Source organism: Pteropus alecto, unplaced genomic scaffold (assembly GCF_000325575.1).
Source record: "Pteropus alecto unplaced genomic scaffold, ASM32557v1 scaffold21, whole genome shotgun sequence".
In the NCBI taxonomy this organism is placed as follows: Eukaryota; Metazoa; Chordata; class Mammalia; order Chiroptera; family Pteropodidae; genus Pteropus; species Pteropus alecto.
This window is the reverse complement of record NW_006436282.1, coordinates 22,799,446-22,821,280: the sequence shown is the minus strand read 5'-3', so window position 1 is coordinate 22,821,280 and position 21,835 is coordinate 22,799,446. Positions and strand designations below refer to the sequence as shown.

At 36.7% G+C, this 21,835-nt stretch overlaps 1 protein-coding gene across 6 annotated transcripts in view; it reads left to right on the top strand.

Moving 5' to 3' along the window:
• The window catches only part of PDE1C (phosphodiesterase 1C), a 411,511-nt gene that overhangs the window by 355,789 nt on the left and 33,887 nt on the right, over positions 1-21,835 (top strand). For all 6 annotated transcript variants that reach the window (XM_015589544.2, XM_006912049.3, XM_025046880.1 and 3 more), the window contains 2 exons: positions 2,771-2,977; positions 8,751-8,828. In XM_015589544.2, the coding sequence (XP_015445030.1) occupies positions 2,771-2,977; positions 8,751-8,828 (285 nt within the window). The remainder of the gene's footprint in view (positions 1-2,770; positions 2,978-8,750; positions 8,829-21,835) is intronic.

Genomic DNA, 21,835 nt, shown 5'->3' with positions numbered 1-21,835 from the left:
TAACAATTTGCAATTCTGGTCAATATCTATCAATTTCTGCTCAGTATTTCATACATTTTAAGCCTTTTTTTCCCTGGTGTAATAATAGTATGTGTTTAGGTAATAATGCTGAAATATAAATAAAAAATATATAAAAGAAAATAAAAATTACTCATAATCTCTCCAACCAGATATAATTATTGTTGAAATTCTTATGTAATTTTTTTAAGTTTGATTTACTGTGCAGATATATAACCAAAAAATTTCCCCATAAATTGAGATCATAGTATGTTGTCATCTTGTATTTTACTTTTCTATTTCTATTTTGAGTATTTTATCTGGATACTGACTATTCTTATAAGATATAATTGATGGCTACATTGCATGTACAACCACAGTTGAACCATTTCTTTATTACTCAGCATTTTGTTTCTGGTTCTTCATTATTGTATGTAATGTTGTTATGAACATAAAAATTCAAAAGTCCTTGAGCCTACTTCTGATTATTTTTCTAAGATAAATTTTTCGATTTGGAATGCCTCAGTCAAAGTAAATGAAAAAATTCTGAAGCTCTTGATATATATTATCAAATTTCTCCCTGGAATTTGTTTTAACCGGTGTTCTTTCCCAGTAGTGAGAGTGCCTATTTCCCTATATTTTTCCCCTTTCATTTTTTATTAGGATGTTTATATTTTTGTTATTGATTTATAATCACTTTATGTATTAAGGATGTTTATATTTTTGTTATTGATTTATAATACTTTATGTATTAAGGATGGCAATTCTTCAGTTGACAAAGTATCTTGCAATTCTGTCCTACCCCATTTTGTCATATGCCTTTTAAGGCCTTTTTAAAATACATCTTATTTTTATTTTGCTAGAGATTACTATTACATTTTTACTGAATTATGTTCCTATCAATAAAAATATGAAACAGTGTATAGTGATACTCTTTTGCAAATGCTGAGAAATCTACTGAATTTTTACTTATTTCCTCCATATTCACTCAGCTTTTATTGAAATAATATGAGATTTTTGGTCTAGGTGATTATTAGTAAGTTATTCTATAATTAATTCATTCTTTAATATTATTTTTAATATTTGCATCATTTTATATCTAACTTGACAATTATTTTTTAACACTAAGATTTACTAGTTTTCTTGTCAATCATTAACATATTTTCTTCATTCTTGGGTTTTTAATATGATTGAATTTTTCTGTCAGCTGGAGCATTTCTTTGGTGAATATTTTTAGAAAGGTTCTGTGGGAACACCATCTGATTCCTTAGCTGTCTAGAAGTCTCTTCTATTGTTCTTGTATATAACTGAGAGTTGACTATTTAAAAGTCATATAGTATTTTGGTTGTTTTTTCAGTTAGTCAGTTTCTGTCTTTTTCTTTCTCGCTGTTTGTAAGTAGTTTAAGTAGGCATTTCAGAAAATTATATCAAGGGATAACTAGCCCAACACCATTTTAACGAAGAGCCTATAGAATCATTATTCAGAAAGGCAATTAAATGAAGAAACCAATGTATTTCTCCAAACCTTCACAGACATTCGGTATGGGCTAGAACTTGCTCTCAGAGGAATGTAGCTCGAGGATCATGAGAGCTCTGTTCTACCTAAACTCTTTAGTTGCTTGCTTTTGGCCATTTCATAGTGAGTCACATCAGCACAGATAGTCTGAAGTAGAAAGCAAAACGGAATGGCATGGAGCTACATGTTTGCTTTCTGCTAGTCTAGAAGCCTAAGAGTGCCAAGGATGTTCAATCGAAGACCTGAAAAGTTAATTTTCTATATGTATGCCATCATCGGGACCTGGTGGCACTTATTAAATGTGCTCTCACACTTTTTCTAATTGTAGGAAAATTTTATGTATATTAATATAAAATATAAACAGCTACCTCTTGTTGATTTATTTTCTTTTTTTCTTATTAATCTGGTTGCTTGGTTTTTTTTCCTCCTCCTTTTCAGTGGTACCACTTTGAGTGCCGATGGTTGATCATAGCATTATCAGATGTTTCAGAAATAGGAGGAGGAGAAGGAAGTAGAGTAGAGAGGTCGAAGGTGGCATTGCAGAGCCACCCATGGGAGCGTGATTGCTGCAGGGAAAGGAATCTAATGGGGTCGGCTCATACTGAAGTCGATTATGATGTCATGAGAGCTAACATTCGTTAATTTAAATATTAATTGCCTGCTATCAGCTGTAATTGAGCAAAAACAGATTTGCTTCTGCAATGTACCCCTCTCCCCATTTTTAGTTTTTGCTAGATTTCCCAGAGAAAATTGGTCTGACAGTTGTCAAATGAATTTTTCTTGCTCAGATAACATTTTATGCTCTTTTGTAGCAAACCAGACTTTAACACTTTCAGTTTGTAGTCAAAATTATTTTTAACTGGGGGATATTTTGAATGTTGAAAATTTGCCACAGATTCAGTGGGGGTTCTGGGAGGGCCTTATAACCCGAGTATGAATGAATTCCCCTCCCCGTGCCTCAGTTTCCCTCTGTGCATAGTAAGACCAGCCATCTTTTTCCTCACCTGCCCCCTCTTCTAACCCACTCTTCAGAAACGACATCACCATAACCCAGTTTTCTGTGCGTCCTGAATATAAATGCCAATCTGACTTGAATTAGCCAAAAATAAACCCAAAACACTCAGCAGACTCCTTAGGTTATTTCAGTGTATTAATGACCAGTGTCAATAATCGGTTTTGCTCAAAAGAGACAATTCTTCTAACGGCGTGACCTCTTTTGATCTTTTCTACGCCGTCCCTAACTTACCACGGACACAGAGGAGAAGGCCAAGAAGGAAGCGGAGGAGAAGGCTCGCCTGGCTGCGGAAGAGAAGCAAAAAGAAATGGAAGCCAAAAAGCAAGCTGAGGAAGATGCATCAGGCAAAGCTCCGAGTCAAGTCGGTGGAACGCGCCCAAACAAAAGTGACAACCCTCGTGGGAAAAACTCCAAAGCCGGGAAGTCATCAGGAGAAAAGCAACAGAATGGTGAGTGGACTCGCCCCGGGGAGGGGCTCTTCTTGGGGTGATGAGTGAGAATGGGCAGTTGGCTGTACCTATGAGGACAGCTCCCAGCACGGGGCTTCCCCGGCTGTCCAGCTGCTGCTGATCCCACCTCCCCAGGCTGTGAATCCTATCAAGATCCCATCAGAAGCAGCCAGAAGCACGCCGGGGCCACTCTCTCTGGGGGACATTTGTTCCTTTTGGGCCCTTTCCGATTGTTCTGGAGACTGACCAGTGCTGCTTGCTCACTAGGGAAGTTACTGTGAACCATCCCAGTGTGTTCCTGAGTGCTCACTGCATGACTGGGTGATCGGAAAGTTGGTCTCCCATATCCACTATCCCCCCGGCAGGGCTGGTAACACCCATTCTGCAGTGTGTGTCCACCTGTATGTGAGTACATACTTTAGGGTAAGCACCTAGCCCAGCTTGCCAGAGACGGAGGGGTTTCCTGGGATTCAGGAAAACCAGAACAGTTTCAGGCAAACTGGGATGAGCTGGTCACTGCAGCGTGCATATAATTGGTGATTTCTTATATTTAATGCAGCAAGTGTTTATTGATTAACAACTCTGTGCTAACCGCTGTGCTTGGCACTGGGGATTTAGAAAATGGAACAGCCACAAGAAGTCTACCATTTAATAGACATCTTCAGAGGTAATTTTAGGACAATGTGAGCAAGTAACAGTAGTGGCATGGCAGTTGAATTCCCAAGACACATTGGCTTTGTTGGGTCTGAGGACCGTGCAGTGGGGCGAATGTCAAGAAAGGCTTCAAGAGAGGGGATGTCTTTACTGGGTTTTAAGTCCTGACATTTGCAGGTTGGGTGGGCGACAGGGATGCCTCAGCCAGTGAGAACAAGGTGAGCTAAAGGATGTGGAATCGGTCATCTTGTTTAGGGAAGGGCAGGAAGCTCAGTCCCTGGAACTAGCAAGTGCTGGGTTGTGGCAAAAGAGTTTTGCAATCAAACACGCCTGGATTCATGACAACTTCTCGGTGGCCTTGGCCATGTTACTTAACCATCCACTCTGTCTGTAAAATGTGCATGGGCCACATGAGAGCTTCCAATAATTATAATAGCAAAACGATGACAATAAAACAAATAGCATTTATTAACTATATGCCAGATGCGATTTTGAGTTTTCTTTTTACATATACTCTCTTACCTGCCTGGCAGGGGCAGGTGCTCTAGCTATAATTGTACACAGCCTGGGAATGAAAAATATGTAGAAAATGATTAGCGTCATCTTCTCCAATTATTTTTACAATTAACATATATAAACGTAAAACCAGAAAACAATATTTTAACATATATTGATGATAATATACCAAGTTCCAAGGATATTGCATAAACTTCCTCAGGCAGCTCCACGGCCACCCCAGCAGGCAGGAAAGGCTGTCATTCAACGCGTCCAGCCCCTCAGCAGCCTGGTCCCAGAGGCTGCTCGGGACTAGTTTGTTTTCTGTTCAAGTGCATCATAGTCCAGAAAATATGTTCCATTTAATAGGAATTTATGATACACCTGTCGGAGTTTTACAGTCATGCAGAATACTCCTTTTCTCCCCTCCCTGAGGTCAGAACGAATTAAGAGAGAGAAACCAGACTCAGAAATTTCGTGATTGAAGCGTTAGCTCCACCGCAGCTGGAGCAGAGTCGGAAAACGTGGACTTGGTCTGCTGAGCACATGCGCTTCTTCGCATGTCTGCCCTGAACGGAGCTTAGCCAAGCAGACCCTGGCAGAGCAGGCGGGCTCAGAACTCTCCCCCTCACACCCTCCCGAGCACCCCAGCAGGCTGCTTCTTGGGTGACAGGAAAGGTGTGCATCTTCTGGAAAACACATCTCAAAGGGGGCTGGGGGCTGGGGAAATGGGTGACTGGGCTGAGCTGTGCGTATCCAACTCTTCCTTTCAGATGAGTGAGTTTCTCTCCGTCCCAATGGAGATGTAGGTAAGGGCTGGTGAGCAAGGCAATTCGTGCTTCTTCTCTACTTTTTTCCCTTTAGGAGAGTGGCTTAAAAATGTCTTTCCTTAATAAAGATAGTCACTATAATCATTAGCGGTTACTGAATATTTAACATGTATGTGCCAGACATCATACGTGAGATTTCACCTACACTAAACCATTTAAAAGTCCTAACAACTCTGTGAGGTAGATACTCTCATCCCCGTTCTGCAGATGACGAAATAGAGATCGAGAGGTTAGCTCACTTGCTTAAGGGCAAGCAACCACTAAGTAGAGATTTCAGGTCACATTCAGGTCTGTGCAAGTCCAGGTTCTATACTCCATAACCAGCATGTTCCTATTATTTGCAAGTTTCAGTGCTGTTGGGGAGAGTAGGAAATTGGAGAGATATTGAGACTTGGCTGCTGTCCACAAGAAGCTTATAATCTGTGTATCCCGGGGGTTGGAACACTCTGTTAGGGACCAGATAGCAACTATTTCAGGCTTTGTAGGGCACGCAGTTTCTGTTGCAATGACTTAACACTGCCATTTTAGTGTGCAAACAGCTCCAGATATTATGTAAACAAGTGAGCGTGGCTGAGTTCCAGTAAAATTTTATGGAAATTAAATTTTGAATTCTATATAATTTTCACATGTCATGAAATATTCTTTTTTCCCTCCAACCATTTAACAATGTGAAAACCATGCTCAGTTTGTGGGCCATATAAAACCAGGCAGTGGGGCCAGGTTTGGCCCAAGGGAGATTTGCCAACCCCTCGACTGGTCAGGGAGAGAAACCAAGGAACACAAATGTGCCAGTCACAAAGTGCATTATGAGACGGGTATAAACAAGTACCCAGAGAGAGCAGAGGTGGCAATAATTTATTTTAAAGATGATTGGGGGAACCTGAAAGAAACGAAGCGGGAGCCTGAGTCTTCAGCTAGGCTGGGTTGATTTTACAACTCTGTTTATTTCCCAGAGTAAGCAGTAGCCTACCATTTCCCTTAAAAAATTAAGTATTAAATGAGAGGTGGGAAAAGAAATCAATTTAGAGCAATAATCAGAAAGGCTAATGGTGGATCGGGACTGTGTTACAGCAGCCTAATTAAAATGATTTATAACTGCACCAAAAAGCTCTTTCGTTTCCCCCTGTTTATTGAATCACAGCTCGCATCGACCATTGCTCCATATACAACCCATGGGAAATTACCTAATAGGTTCTGTGCAAGGAACATCGTCAAACAAGTGTGTGCCGCTTTCCCGGCATCCTCTCTGTGGCTGCCCAAGGCATTTCCAGGTCAGAGCTGAAGGACACTAGTTAACTGGGGTTCTAGGGCTTTGGTCCCCTGTCAGCAATGATGGGATCTCCTAAACTTTGGTCTCCATCAAGACGCTCCCTCCCTCAGCCTCCCCAGCCCTGACTGAGGAGAAGGCAGGCTGCCACGGGCTGCTAGCTGGCATCTGGCATTGGAAGCACTCCTGCTGACTTCTGGAAGAAGACATCCTTGTCTTGTTGCAGCTGCGGGTAAAGCTCCAGTCCAGGGCAAAATAGAGGGCTTAATGTAGTGTTCATTAGGGATATGAAGGCTCATTTCATAAAGAAAGGTCATTTTTCTGCCAGGAATTAGTTGACTACAGGCATTAAGATCCTCAGGTTCATCTCTGCCATCCTTAAAACAGGGAAAAGCCGGTATTGGGACTGTTTCATGGTGACGCCAGGAGAATTCATCTATTTTGACCAAAGTACTGTGTCCTTCACTTAAACTCCTCCTGCTTGTACCCTGGCCAGAGTCGACTGCTCTTCTCCCGATCTCTCCAGCAGTGCATCTCATCAGAATTAAGAATAAGGGAAAATTTGGAGAGTTTATTGATTCCTAACTTAGCTTAGGATTTGTCAAATTCCATTAAAAGTACTTACTTTGCAGAATACATCACGGCCCCAAAGGGTCTTGAATTATCCTCAGACAACCATTTATAAATCTTTAGGCCAAAGGCCTTTAGAAATGGCAACAGTCGAGAGAGGCTTGAAATCTGAAATGTGAGCTTTACAGAGAACTTGCAAAATACAGTAAGTAGTTGAGAGCTTGGTCTCTAGAATCAGACCTATTGGTGTATATTGTGATAAATTACTTTATCTAAACTTTAGTTTCCATACTCATAAAATGGAGTTGATATGAGCTTTACATCAATTCTCTACAAGTCAATTTAAGCAAAATCATTTTGCTTAAAATCACTTTGCCACATGCAAGATTAGGGGCAGGGGTAGGCCGGGGCAGTGTATGAAAAAAGGCTTTGGCAACCCACTGCATTCAACACAACTGGGCTGACCAGTGTGGGACAAACTCAAACTTAGAAAACATTCTTAATCGTTTTGTGTTTTCTTCAACAAATTGATCATTTAGTGAATTAACTTTTGATGAATTTGTCTTCTTTCAATATAGTACCTTCATAATGGGGTTTTTAAAAGAATTTAATGAAATGATACATACAAAGCATTTAGCACACTCTCTGGTACAAAAAAAGCAAAGTAAAATATATCTTGAGCCTTGCTTGCTACTTCTTAGTTACAATTATTATTAGGATCTTTTTGCTTCAGTAAGTACCAGCATTTTAGTAGTAATCTGTTCTTGGTTTTATGCAGGTTTAAAAGAAAGATACACTTTTAGTAATTGGTAAGAAAAATATCCAAAACTTGAAAATAATTCCATGTTCTTTCAATGTCACACTGGCATATTGTTGAACAGACCTGCCCAGGGATTATTTATCTTAGGCCGGGGTCCAAAGAATTTTCCTGTGAAGTAAATATTCCTGGCTTTGCGCATGTCTGTTGCAACTATTCCACTCTGCCATTGCAGCATGAAAGCAGCCATGACAGTATATAAATAAATGGGTGTGGCTAGGTTTCAATAAAGCTTTATTTACAAAACAGGTAGCAGGCCAGATATGCTTAGGGGCCATAGTTTGCTGACCCCTACTCTAGGAGAACATAACTTTGTTTAACTTTGTCATTTATTATTTGACTCAAGCCCAGGTACTGCGAATTTATATGCTAACTTGTAGATTTTTAACTGGTAGAGGAGATAACCCCCGTGGTTATGGTTTTATTGCCTTGCAGGATGTGACCAATTTTGTCTCTAACCTAGCAATCTTATTTTAACATATTTCTAAAATACCTACAAATACCCAGTTCCTTAAATACTCCTGGAACCATTCTTACTATCTCACTCATTCCCTCATAAATGAACTGAGTTTTTTGACATGTTCATTCTACATTTGGATGCATAGTATTTTTTAACTTTTACAAATTACGTTTTGACAAGCTCCTTAATTAGGCCATTTATGGCTGTTTGAGAATGATAATGAGTCATTGAGTAATATAGTGATGTGTGAGATACCACATTCAATACTTTAAGTTCATTTTTGTATACATTATGCCTATAAAGTAGATATTAATATGCCCATTTCACGGATAAGGAGACTGAGGCACATAACAGTTAAATAGCTATTAATTGATATAACTTTCATTTAACCTAGGCTTTTCCTCACTCCATAGCCTAATGGCAATGTTGAACTGCTTTCTTGAATTACCATTGACTTAAGTACAACCTTGTTTAACAGAAACTTTCAGTTCTTATTTCCAGATCATAATCCAATATCCAGGACCTAATATGTGATTAAAGGATATTTATGCTCAGACATGAACCCCATTGTGACTAAAATTATGCTGTACTTTTTTTTTCTTACCTTGACAGATTTAAAGATATTTATAACTACCTCCTAGGTGTCTACATATACTGTTTGTCATGTTTATTACTTTCAGGTGACTTGAAAGATGGTAAAAATAAAGCAGACAAGAAGGATCAATCTAATGTCGGAAATGATTCAAAGAAAACAGATGGTAAGAGCATAATTCTCATTTCATTTTTCCATAAAATGTGCAATTTAATGCAAGTTTGTTAGAGTTCTACCTAAAATTGAAATCATAGTTATTAATATGTTCTTACATTATACCCTGAAAAAACACTTCACTACATTTAAAGAGTACTGTTATCACTTTTTCAATAATTTACAAATTATTGTTGTATCTCTTCCCCTCCACCATATGTTCTCCATCACAATGCATTCTATGCTTTTTTTTTTTTTCACTGATGTTTTTCATTGTAAACTTTACAAAAAGTTGATTCTGGACTTGCTGATTCTAATGGAATAGAATATGAGCCTTCAATCATGAATCGTGTGGTATCAGTGGGAAATGTTTCATGTTTTCAGTTTTCACATTTTTTACCTTTAATGAGTATTACTTTCAGTGAAAACAAAAACAGAAGTCTGTGCAGTGTTATCATTATGTTGGGAGACCCACGTATGGGAAAACTTACATAGCTGTAGAATACAAGATGACAACCCAAACCATTTAGACCAAATCTCCTTTGCAGTGTGCTCCACGAGCACTTGTTTTACTTTCCAGAAACAACATCCTACTCTTTCTGAATCCTGAAAGTTCAAATTATATTACCCTCCAACCTTTGGACTATCAGATTGAGAAAACTGCTTTTGCTTTTTATATAAATCTCCTGTTTCAGTTGTAACACGGGCTCGTTTCTAGTTATTCCCTTCATACATATACATGATATTAAACTAAAAATGAAAGTTTTCAGGGAGTAGTTTTCTTTAGGGTCTCGGCTTTTGGAATCACATCTCCCTGGAGACATCGTATTGGATGCTAGGCTGTTGTTTGGATAGTTTGGTCATAACGCCATTGGAGAACAAGTGCTGGGTAGTCAAGTTGAGGAGTAAGAAGACATTTGAACACAGCTCCTCACGTGCACACTCATATACGTAAAATCAGTTCTCAAAACTTTTCTTTAAGATCATTCAAATAATTGACTCCAAGTGTCTTATCACGTAATATCTCAAGAACATACAAGTGAAATTTTTCATCAAATTGTTTGATGAAAAATAGAAACCATTTACCTAGTAAATATACCCTCTTCGAATTATTATGGCTAAGATGTGAATTACACAGAGATAATATAGAATTCAAATGACAGTCTCTTACCCAGATGCTGTTATGTGTAAGGTTTGTTTGAATACATTTTTGCTGGACATCATTAGAGCCAAGTCAAGATAACGCAAGTGAGCAAATACACAGTAGAGGAGAATGGTGTTAGCTATAAACCCATTGCCTGGACACTGGGTTTATTCTGTGTCCAGTGACTTGGCTCATCTGAATTCCTATAGCAGAAAAGCCCAGAATAAACTGAGTCCCAAATCTTTAATATGGGGTATTGAATCTTGTCGCATTTTTGTATCGTGCTACAAATATCTGTTATAATATTGTCGTGTGGGCATTGGGATTTTTTTTATCTTCATTAAGCACTTTTATTTTACTTGTGCCCTTTTTAACTGAATTGCCCCCAAGTACTTAAAATAATTATTGAGATTTTATGTGTGTGTGTAGGAGGAGGAAAATGTGATGGAATAGATATTATGTTCCATTATACAATTAAGTGTAAGGCTTGATTTTTTAGTAATTCTTGAGCCCATGGGACAGTGAACGAGATTCAATAAATAAAGATGAGACATTTTCTAGCATCTATCCATTTTTCCCTTTATAATTGCAACCATTCACTGCTTCAGTTGGGGTCTAGTGTGTCCATTTACTTGCAAGTTTGTACACAAACTTGGGCATGAGCAACTCTGTATTTTTATTTCATTGGTGCACTAACATGACATCAGTCATTATCTCTGCTTTGGTGTTATTGGGACTTAGACCATTGGGCTTTAGTTACTTGTGTTTTCTTAGCCCCAAATCTTTACCAAGACTAAAGCTAATTCTTGGTGGCATGAAATGGAAGAGAGTTTGATCAGTTTCACCTACCCCTTCCCCTTTGGTCATCAAATATCTTTACTTTAGAAAAATTTAAAAATGATGCATAGATTAGTAGATTGATTATTAAAAACTGTATAGTAACAACAAGATACATTTTTGAACGTTTCCTTTTAACGGATTCTGTTACATCCAATGACCAAAGAAAGTCAATTTAGCTATTTTTGATGCCCCCAACCCCTAATCTAACCCTCAGAAACCAATATGACCAGTTCCACCTAATTTTTGAGAAGGCATTTCTAAGCACAACTCAGCGCCCAGCGTGATTAAGCCCACTCTGGTTGGAAGTTTCAACATTGTATGCATTCGGAAAGAAATTCAATGGAAACTGGACCAGAGTTGATTATTCCCAAACTCCAGTGAGCTGGGGCACACAGAGCAGGAAGGAGCATGTACTGCAGTCGTACATTATCTCTGTCAGACTGCGGGGGTACTGTTTGGTACCCCAGTTAAAAAGGACACCAAGATCTGGGTGTCTGAGCCAAGATTCTCCCAGGATCTAAACTTTTACATTGTCATTGGGAGACTTGTGTGTTACCAGATGAGTGAATCATTTTCAGTGTGTTTTTAGTCCTATTTGAAATACCCCAGTCTCTTGGACCTGCCATATTTTTTTTAGTTGCCTTAAAATATGAACCTTCCCTTAACTTTACATGATTACATTAACAGAGCAATGAAATCATCACTATTCATGGCTTTCAAAAGATTGTTTTTAATCAGGCCTGGCAGAGTTATTTGTTAAGTCACAGGGAGGGAGTTTAGCAGGAATTTCTCGTTTATTGAATGTTTGCGAATTGAAATATTTAAAGATGTTGGTTCATGAAATTTAAAAGTCAGTTAAAGAGTGGAAAGAGTAGATGAAAGATAATCTGTAGAACATCATCTTCTGTCAAAGAGATCTAACAAAGTTTAGATTTACCCTTCCACTTGAAACCTTCAAGAAAAAAAGAAAACGTGTGGAAGAATGGTTGTCAAGCTAGTGCACATTATGAAATTAAGGAAAAAATGAAGTGAGCCCTACAGTTTCCCCAGCTTTACTGCCCTGAGAAGGTTTCCAGGCAGTAGAGGGAAGAAGAGCCCAGGCAGACCTGAGGGACTCTTTGAGTTGAGGAGTCGAATAAGGATCCAGGGAGAGCAAGGTGGCTACAGTTAACAGGATGAAGTACCTGAGAGGAGAGAGCTGCAGAGAGAGAGAACTCCAGAGATCTGAAGAGTTTTCATCAGAGTACTATTTGACCTGTACAATGAGGAAACTACCTGAGACCACAAAGGAATCATTTGGGAGGATTAGGAGAAATAGTCCTGATGTTCACATTTCACGTAGGGCAGGAAAAGTGCCTATTTCTGTTAGCCAGACTTGAATACCTTGAAGGCAAATGGGTGGAATACTTATGATCGTCTTGACTTAGTAGTGGGGGACAATCGGCATGGGATAAATGCTGCTTTGATCTAACCTAACAAATCTTAAAAAGCAAAACACAAAAGGATCAAAGTGTTTCCAAAGAACTGCATCCCAGAATAAAGTTCACAGATAGATAATACAAAACATTCAGTACTCAGTAAGGTAGAATTTACAATATCTAACATTCCAAAAATTACTAAAAGTGCAAAGAGAGAAAAAAATGCTACCCTATAAAAAAGGGGAAAATACCAACCAATTGAAACAAACCCAGAATTGAAAGAGATGTTACAACTAGCAAATAAAAACATTAAAACAGTTTTTATAACTATAGCCTGTATTTTCAGAAGTTGAATAGAGACATGAAAGATATAAAAAAAACAAAATCAAATTTCTGGAGGTGAAAACTACACAGTGTCTTACACAGGAAAAATACAGTGGATGATATTAACCAAATAATATTGTCTGAGATTAATGGTAAATAACCTGGGTGAGATGAGATATTGTAGAAGAAAAGAGTAGTGAAAAGTTAGCAATACAAACTATCCAAAATGAAATACAGAAAAAAAAAAGAGAATAAAAATTATTGTAATGAGCATCAGTGAGTTCTAAGACATTTTTAAGCAGCCTAATGTATGTGTAACTGGAGTCTGTGAAATAAGAGAGAAAGGAGGAAAAAAAATATTTGATGAAATAATGGCTAAAATTTTACCAAATGATGAAAACTGTAAATCCATAGACTGAAGATTAATAAAACCCAAGCACAAGAAATATGTAGGAAATTACACCAAGCATATCATAATGAAATTACTTAAAACCAGTGATTAAGAGAAAAATTTAAAAACAGCTGGAGAAAAAAAATCACATGGTTACAGATGAACAAAGATAAAGATAACTATAGATTTCTTATTAGAAACAATTAAGTAGGGGACAATGAACGATATTTTTAAAGCGTTAAAAAAAAAAAAAGAATTTTATACCCAGAAAAAATATCTTTCATATATTAAAAACTGAAAGAACTCATCACCAGTAGATGCATACCACAAGAAATGTTAAAGAAAGGCAGAAATATAACTATCCTAGATGGAAAGATGGATCTGCACAAATGAATGAGGAGCACTAAAAATGGAAACAAGAAGGATAAATATACAAGACTTTTCTTATGATTTAAATCTCTTAAAGATAATCGGCTATTTGAACAAAATAATAATATCATTTGGTTTATAACATATAAAAAACTAAACTAAAATATATGACAAGCATAAAAGCTGGGAGGGAAGAAATGGAAGTATACTATTGTAAAGTTTTAATATTATACATGAAGTAGTATAATATCCTTTGGAGATAATTTGAGATAAATTAAGAGCATGTACTATAAACTAAAGCAATTACTGAAATAACGAAACAAAAACATAAAACTAATAAGCCAACAAAAGAGATAAAATGGAATCATAAAAATAATTAATGCAAAAGAAGGTAGAAAAATAAGAAGGGAACAAAGAACAGATGCGACAAATAGGAAACAACTAACAAGATTATAGACTCAAAACTAAGCATATCACAGTTATCATATTAAATAAAAATGGTCTAAACATCCCAATTAAAAGGCAGGAAATTTCAGATTGTAAGATGCAAATATACTGTTTCTATATAAAAAGGACACAAATAGTCTAAAAGTAGAAGGATGGAAATTGGTATACCAAGGTATACCAATTACTTGGTATACCAAGTAATCAAGAAAAAAAGCTTGCATGGCTGTGTTAATATCTGACAATGCAGATTTTGTAGCAAACACTATCGAAGTTCATTTCATGATAAACTTGTCCATTTATCAAGAGGATATAATAATCCTTTACATTTACGCAGCCAAATACCTGAATTGAAGTGTAAAAAAGTTCTAATTCATAATTTTGTTTGGAAACATTAATATCCTTCTCTCAATCATAGATGGAATAAGTAGATGTAAAATCGGCAATAAAAAGAAGACTGAGACAACACTATCCAACCAACTCGACCTAACTGGCACCCCGAGAACACCCAGTAATAGGAGGATACACATTCTTTTTGAGTGTATACAGAACATTTACCAATATAGATCAGATTCTGAGACATAAAACAAGTGCTAACACATTCGAAAGGATTCCATTCATACAAAATACGTGCAGAGGTCACAGTAGAATTAAATTGGTATAAGGATATTTATATTATTTTGTTATCCTTTTACTAGCCATATAACCTGTTGTGACATTATCATTTTTTATATTGATAATTTGTGTTTTCTCTTTTTTCCTGACCAATCTGGTAAAGGTTAATGAATTTCATCAGTCATTGTAATTAATATTTTTCATTGCTTTTCTGTTTATGTTTCATTGATTTCTTACCTGATTTTTATTATTTCCTTTCTTCTGCTTGCTTTTGGGTTTGGTTTTTTTTGGTTTTCTAGTTTCTTAAGGTAGAAGTTAACGTAATTGATTTGAGACCTTTTTTTCCCTCTTTTATGTTTATTTTATTATTTAAAACATTTTTAATTACAGTTGACATTCAGTATTAGTTTCAGGTTGTTTCCTTTTTTAATATAAGCATTTAGTACTGTAAAATTTCCTCTAAGTACTGCTTTAGCAGCATGTCACAAATTTTTATATGTTACATTTTTACTCACATTAAGTTTGAAATATGTTCCAGTTTTCATTTTTATTTCTATGTTGACCTAAGGGTTATTTAGACATGTATTATTTAGTTTCCAAGTATTTAGGGGGTTTTCCAGAGATATTTGAATTTAAATTCCCTCCAATTGATCTATAGAGCCAATACAATCCCAATTAAAATTCTAGCAGGCTTTTTTGGTAGAAATTGACAAGCTGATACTGAAATTTACATGAAAATGCAAAGCATCTACAATAGACAAAGCAATTTGGAAAAGGAAGGGGAAAAGTTGACCTGATTTCAAGAGTTTCAAAGCTGTAGTGATCAAGGCAGTATGATATTAGCATCAAGATAGAAAAATGGATCAGTGGATTAGAATAGAGTGTCTAGAAGTAGATTCTCATGTATGTGGACATCTTATTTTTGACAAAGAGCATTACGTGGAAAAGGATAGTCAACAAGTGGTGATGGAACCACTGAATATCCACTCACAAAATGAACTTCTATCTATACTTGACATCTTATACAAACAGTAGCTTAAAGTAGATGATAGAATAGACTATTAACTTAGAATGATCATAAAATGGACCACAAACCTAAATTTAAAATTTAAAACTATGAAACTTCTAGTTCAGAACACAGGAGGAATTTTTTGTGGTCTTGGATTAGGCGAAGATTTCCTAGATATAACATCAAAAGTACAAACAAAAGAACAGATTTATAAATAATACCTTATCAAAATAAAATCTTCTAGAGCTACAAGAGCATCTTTAGAAGAATTAAATAGTAGTCTACAGATTGAGCGAGAATAATTTCAAAGGAATATTTGATTTCTTTGTATATTCAAGATACAAGTCAGTCTCAATATTTAATAATAAGAAAACAAATGACTCAAGTAGACACATGGCAAAAATGTAAACATTTAATCAAAGATGTACAACTAGCAAATAAGCACATTAAATGTTCATTGATGTCGTTAGAGAAATGCAAATGAAAAGCGAAATTAAAAACTGTATTGAGAGAAAACAAAACAAAGAGTAAATGTGGGGAGATGGTTTTACACTTCTATATTATATGCACCTAATAATTTCTTAGCTTCCTACTTCACTGTGCCTCTCAGGATACAACTTTGTCACCTCATTTCCTCAGTGAGGAACTGGTATCCTTACGGCCACTCTTTTTGAATGTTCCTCAAGTTGCTTATGTTCTCTTTAGGACTTCATTACAGGAAAAATGGAAGAGGCAGTGGAGCCAATATTCTTGTTACTTTGCATAGAACAACCAGTTGTGATTTAAAAGTTTGTCGAGTACGTTAGAGGAATTTGTCTGTGATTTATCTGTGATTCACAAGATTGATATCTCGTGACCTTGACTTGCTATAGGGCTCACAAGGGTCACGTAAAGAAATGAATGTCTTCTTCCTGTTTCCTGTTTAGCTGATCCTTACTAAGTTAGTTTGGAATGTAGTAAATAAGTGGAATTGCTGGCTTGAATTTTTTAGATGTCTTTCATTCTATTACAATAGATATAATAAGTCACTAATCAAAACAGTGGGAAGATATAGTCTGAACTTTTTATTTAACATTCTTATTTTTTAAATAAAGTTGAAAACTTTTGTTAGTTGCCAAAAAGCCTGGACATCATGACTTGCTTTTCAGTGGAGTTGGTGATGAGAGAGATGGGGCCTGTACAGGCCTGTTCTGCAGATCTAGGGAGGAAACAGTCTAATAACAGCATGTGGGAAGAGACACATGGCTGTCTTTACAACAGAGATTATTTCTGACTTAGGTTCATGTCATCTGACTTAGGTTCATGTCTAGAGATTTGAGCGGCAGCAAATGCACATTGACCATTATTCAGGCACTTGTGGACGCCCTCATCAGTTTTCATATCTTTATAGACACCTATATCCCAGTATTCTCATCTCAGGGAGTCATATTCACCTTATTCTTTCTTCCAGATATTTGCCCCCATACTACTCAAGATAATGGCATTAGGCTGTCTTTCTACACAGGGATAAAGAACTGCCCTATTTCAGACGCATCTAAACCTTGGCTGATAGTTGATGCCTCCTTTTATCACCGCATTGTTCCAGTCCATGCTATTTCTTCCCACAGGGCTTTTTGTTATCACTTGTAGGTGATGCTGGCTGTGTATTGGTCCATGCAGAACCATAAAAACACTTGAACATGTTTATTCACCTTCAGCGCACACATATTTGAATCAATCCCATAGACCCTAGACATGGGGATGTTACTGGGCATTTTTTATTCATTTAGTATTTTTCTCAATTTTTAAGGGATCTATTTGTTTCTAAGCAACTGTCAATATAATTTTAGTCAGAATCTAACGGATTCACAAGTCTTAGAGGACAGTGTTTCCCAATTTATGTTGCATAAGCTACACGTAAGACAGTTTAGTAATAAAAGAGGTTATGGAATCTTGAGAATTCTTGAAGTGAAATCCACGTTGTGGTTCTTCATTTTGTTCTGTGCATAAGAACTGTCTTGTCTGGGAAACATGCAATTCCATCATCTGGGAGCATAGTGTGTGTGTGTGTGTGTGTGTGTGTGGGTGTGTGTGTGTGTGTGTGTGTGTGTGTGGGGTAATATATAGAGACCTGCGAGAAGGGCTGTACACATTGGCAGATAAAGGAATTCCATACTGACGGTAAGTGAAGAGTCGATTATGTTGCAGAAGACTTGTTGACAGGAGGATGAAAGCTCGTGACCAGTGCACAGGTGTGACTGTGCATTCACTGATGTACAATGTGAACTATATTCTCTAAGCACACTGGAATGCTTGTGTCAGCTGGCCAGTTAGGAGTTTCTTTCTCCTGAAGGCATACCTACCCGGGAAGTCAATTCGTATCAGAAGGTTGCTTGCAGGCTGAGAATGTGAGGGGAGTTAGTTGGCAAATTGTTACTTCAAAGTAGAATATCTTGACATATCTGTTTTAGTTACTGAGATAGGACTGCCAAGAAGAATGGATAGGGACCATCTTGCATGCCCTATATCCTGACAGTGCAAGGACATTTGTCCATGGCACTTCTTTTCCTAGTCTTTCTTTCTCTCTCTCTCTTTCCTTCCTTCCTCCCTCCCTCCCTCCCTCCCTCCCTTCCTTCCTTCTTTCTTCCATCGTGTTGGACATGTCTGACTAAATAATCTACTGTCACCTAACACTTCTAAAACTGAGCTCATTATCTTCAGCCTTTCTTCTGGGGAGTCTTTCCTTCCTCCCTCCCTCCCTCCCTCCCTCCCTTCCTTCCTTCTTTTCTTTCTTCCATCCTCTCTCTCTCACCACAAATTCAGCTATCAGATATGTTGGCATCTTTGAGTAAATTATCATTCTTGTTCACTTTTTTTAGTTATCCTTGATTGTACTTCTGGACTTTAATCTTGAGAAACTTCTTTGTTCTTAAGTCAGGCGTTCTCAAACTTTTTCTTTCTTTTATTTCCCACTGTAGCCTACCTGATTTTCATAAGATTTACACATCCCCAACAGTATACCAAGATCATGAACTATGGCGGGTAAAATAGGTCAAGGATGGCAAATGGTTCTGGGAGCACCCAGACATAGGGATATGTCTCACACCCAAGACAGAACTACTATAACAATAACCTTGAATCCTTTCTAATTTACTTTGAAAATTAAACTCGTATAACTTTAGTGCTTAGCTGTTTTTAGCAACGATTGATTTGCAGTACACCTCGCCATTGACCGTGCCACTGAAGTCAATATCTGCTGCCTTGAAGTAGTGTTTACAAATAGTTAATCCCATCCTTTGGGTTTTTTACTTGTTTTCCTCTCAGAGGTTAACGGTATTTTTTAATTCTGGGAAGATATCTCGTTATGGCCTATTGACACCAAGTAGGCCTATTTCTTTAATGAAGGAATTGCCCTTTAACGTGAGAATCAACCTTCCTTATGGGTTATTTTCCACAAGTGCATGGGGACCAAACATCTGGAGTACCTTGGGTCCCCATTAAGATAAGTCATCATAACCACACATATTCTGATTGACATCCCATTTCCCTTTGCCAGTTGTCCACGAAAGCTCCAGTGACCCATTTAATTAACAAATTGATATGGGTTAACACATGGAGCAGCAACAATAAGTAAATACTGTGGTTTAGCAAGAAGGGCCATAAAATATTTGTTTTTCAAACATTTACATCCTTATTTTCTCAAGAAGTGTGATAACCCAAGTGTCTTAACCCTTCACTCCAATGTCCCTGTCAAAGGAAAACAACAAAAAGTTTAAGAAACGGACCAGAGAATTGCAATATTATTTTTAGATGTCTGTTTTCTCATGCATCTGGATGAGACCTCACTAATTAGATTCTGAAAGGTTTTGCTGTTTAAAAATTTTGACTGAGATACTTCACTGTCATTTTTTAGTAAATTTGAGAAGGTGTGCTGGAGGTTGATCCAACAATAATAGTTATTGTGCGTGCAGCGGTGCTGAAACCCAACATAATTGGTTTTGAATGGATTTGAGGAATAACTATTAACCAATTCATGATACGTAGGTAGGAAGTAAACAAATTGGATGAATTCAAAACATCTCCTTGTTTCTTTTTGCTAGGGACTGACACTCTTGAGAGCATGGTGGTACCAATCCTATTATTTACACATGGTTCTAGTGTTGATGAGTCACAGTGAATCAGAACAGTTAGCTTCTTTGATTTTAAGCATCTGTTTCAAACCAGTGCATCTTTTATATAGTTTTAGATCCAGTGCTTTTTAAAGGAAGGTACATAATAGATATCCTCATGGTGGATTATAAAGGAACAAGGTCACATACAACTACTATTATCCTCCTGTAGGTTTTTGTTATTGAAATTCATGTTTGTAATATCAAAACAGCAGCTGAAATTGTGTGTGTATGTTACATATATATATGTATATGTTCATTTATGTACATAGTTACATATATATAATATATAATTTTGGTGAGTTTTAAAATTTAAATTGTATTATACTAAAGAAAACTTCTAAAGTCAATTTATGCTTTTTACATAGCTGTTTTGATTCCAATTTCTTACCAAATAACTACGTAGTAGAACTGTCAAATAAAAATATATTATGTACTCTTTCTTAATGACAAAATTAATCTTTTTAAATAACTTTCCCCTTACAATTATTGGTATATAAGCTTTCATTGTTTCACTCTATCTTCTAGACATTTTGTTTCACTTTTAATGTACCATTATATTGTTAAAGGAACCAGTTTGACAGAGAGATTACAATTTTGGAACTACTAGGGAAAATATGATTTTTCTTTTTTTCTTGATACTGATGTTCAGGATTTAAAACAACTTCTTAGTATTCACGAAATAAATATTTATTTGTTTTCCCCCTAGAAATATTTTGTCAGACTCTATGCAAGGGATTGGAGAAACACAAGTAACAACACATTTGTCAAAAGAAACTCTGTCAACATTATAAAAAATTCTTTAAAATAACAACTGGCTTTGAAATAAATATGTGCCAAAGCCAGGAGCTAGCAATGTCTTCATTGTTGATACCATTTCTCTTCTAGACACCCATATGCTAGTAGAACTGCTAGAAAAGGCAGCATCAAGTGACTATCGAAGCGTCCCCTTTGAATTTATTCTTAGCATTCTCCACCAAAGGGCAGCCTGATCTCCAAGTGACAACAGCTATGTTTCATAAATATTAGCTCTCTACAATATATGCTACTTTTGTTTTCTGTCCTGGAGCCGCAGGGAAAACATGAGGAAAAAAATTGTTTGTTTTTCCTTTTCTTTCTTTCATGTTGAATCTTCTATTGCTTTTCTTGAACTAAAAAACAAATTGAGAGAAACATGAAGAGCAGTCAGAATGTTTGAGATCCAAAATCCCAGCCTCATGTAACTGTCTTGGAAGGACTTCCTTAGTCTCTATGGCCTGTGGCTTCCTGTTCGCTTTCGCAAATAGCAGATTTAAAGACTGATCAGAAACAAAACTCTTGTGTGCAGACAACTCTGCCCTCCCCTGAACCAGAGGAGGGGTAATTGCTGTTGCTACCTGACTTTTACATATTTCTCAAGAATGGGTCAGGCCCTGGACAATTGGAAAATTGAGGGTTTTCATTGTTTCCTTAGGTGGTAAAATACTAGGTTCTTAATATAGAGAGTAGTAGCAGTAAAATACTGTGAGCAATGTAGGACAGGAGAACAGAGATAGTTATTCACATATTTTAAGTTTGGGAAGAAAGACCGTACTATATAAAGGAAGAGAGAAAGCAGCAAAATTAGAGAATCAAAGTTTGACATCATCATTATTCTCAGTGATAGCACAGATGCTATGGATCAAAAGGAAAGATAAAGAGCACAGGGGTTGGACCTAAGAACTACCATCCTTTGTACTGTTCTTATTATATATATTTGGATCAAATGGGTAAATTTTAGGAGCAGATGGCATAGACAAGATTGCAGGAAGTTACATTCCTACAAATTTATCTATTTACCTATCATCTATCATCCATCTATTCTATCTGTTCATTCATCTACCCATCCACCAATTCATCCATCCATTAGTAGGGCTGTAGTGTTGGTATTCTATGTAATGAAATTAATCTAGAGTAATCCTACTAGAATCCTATCCTCTATCGTTTGGGGCAAGGAGAAAGCATGCATTGATGTTTTTGGATATTTGGTGGTAACCATTTAAAAATAGCTGTCTTGCATTTATGACCTAGAACAGTGAACTATGTGCCTGGATAAATACTGAAAACTATTTTTAAAATAATGTTTGTTTGTTTGCATTTAGTATTTCATCATTGTTAAAAACCAAAACCAAACTAAGACCCACCCATAAACCCCACAGAAATTCTTCTGGACACTTAAAATTGGGTTTGGTTTTACCACATTTATTCTTCCCTAATTATTTCTTTCTTTCTTTCTTTCTTTCTTCCTTCCTTCCTTCCTTCCTTCCTTCCTTCCTTCCTTCCTTCCTTCCTTCCTTCCT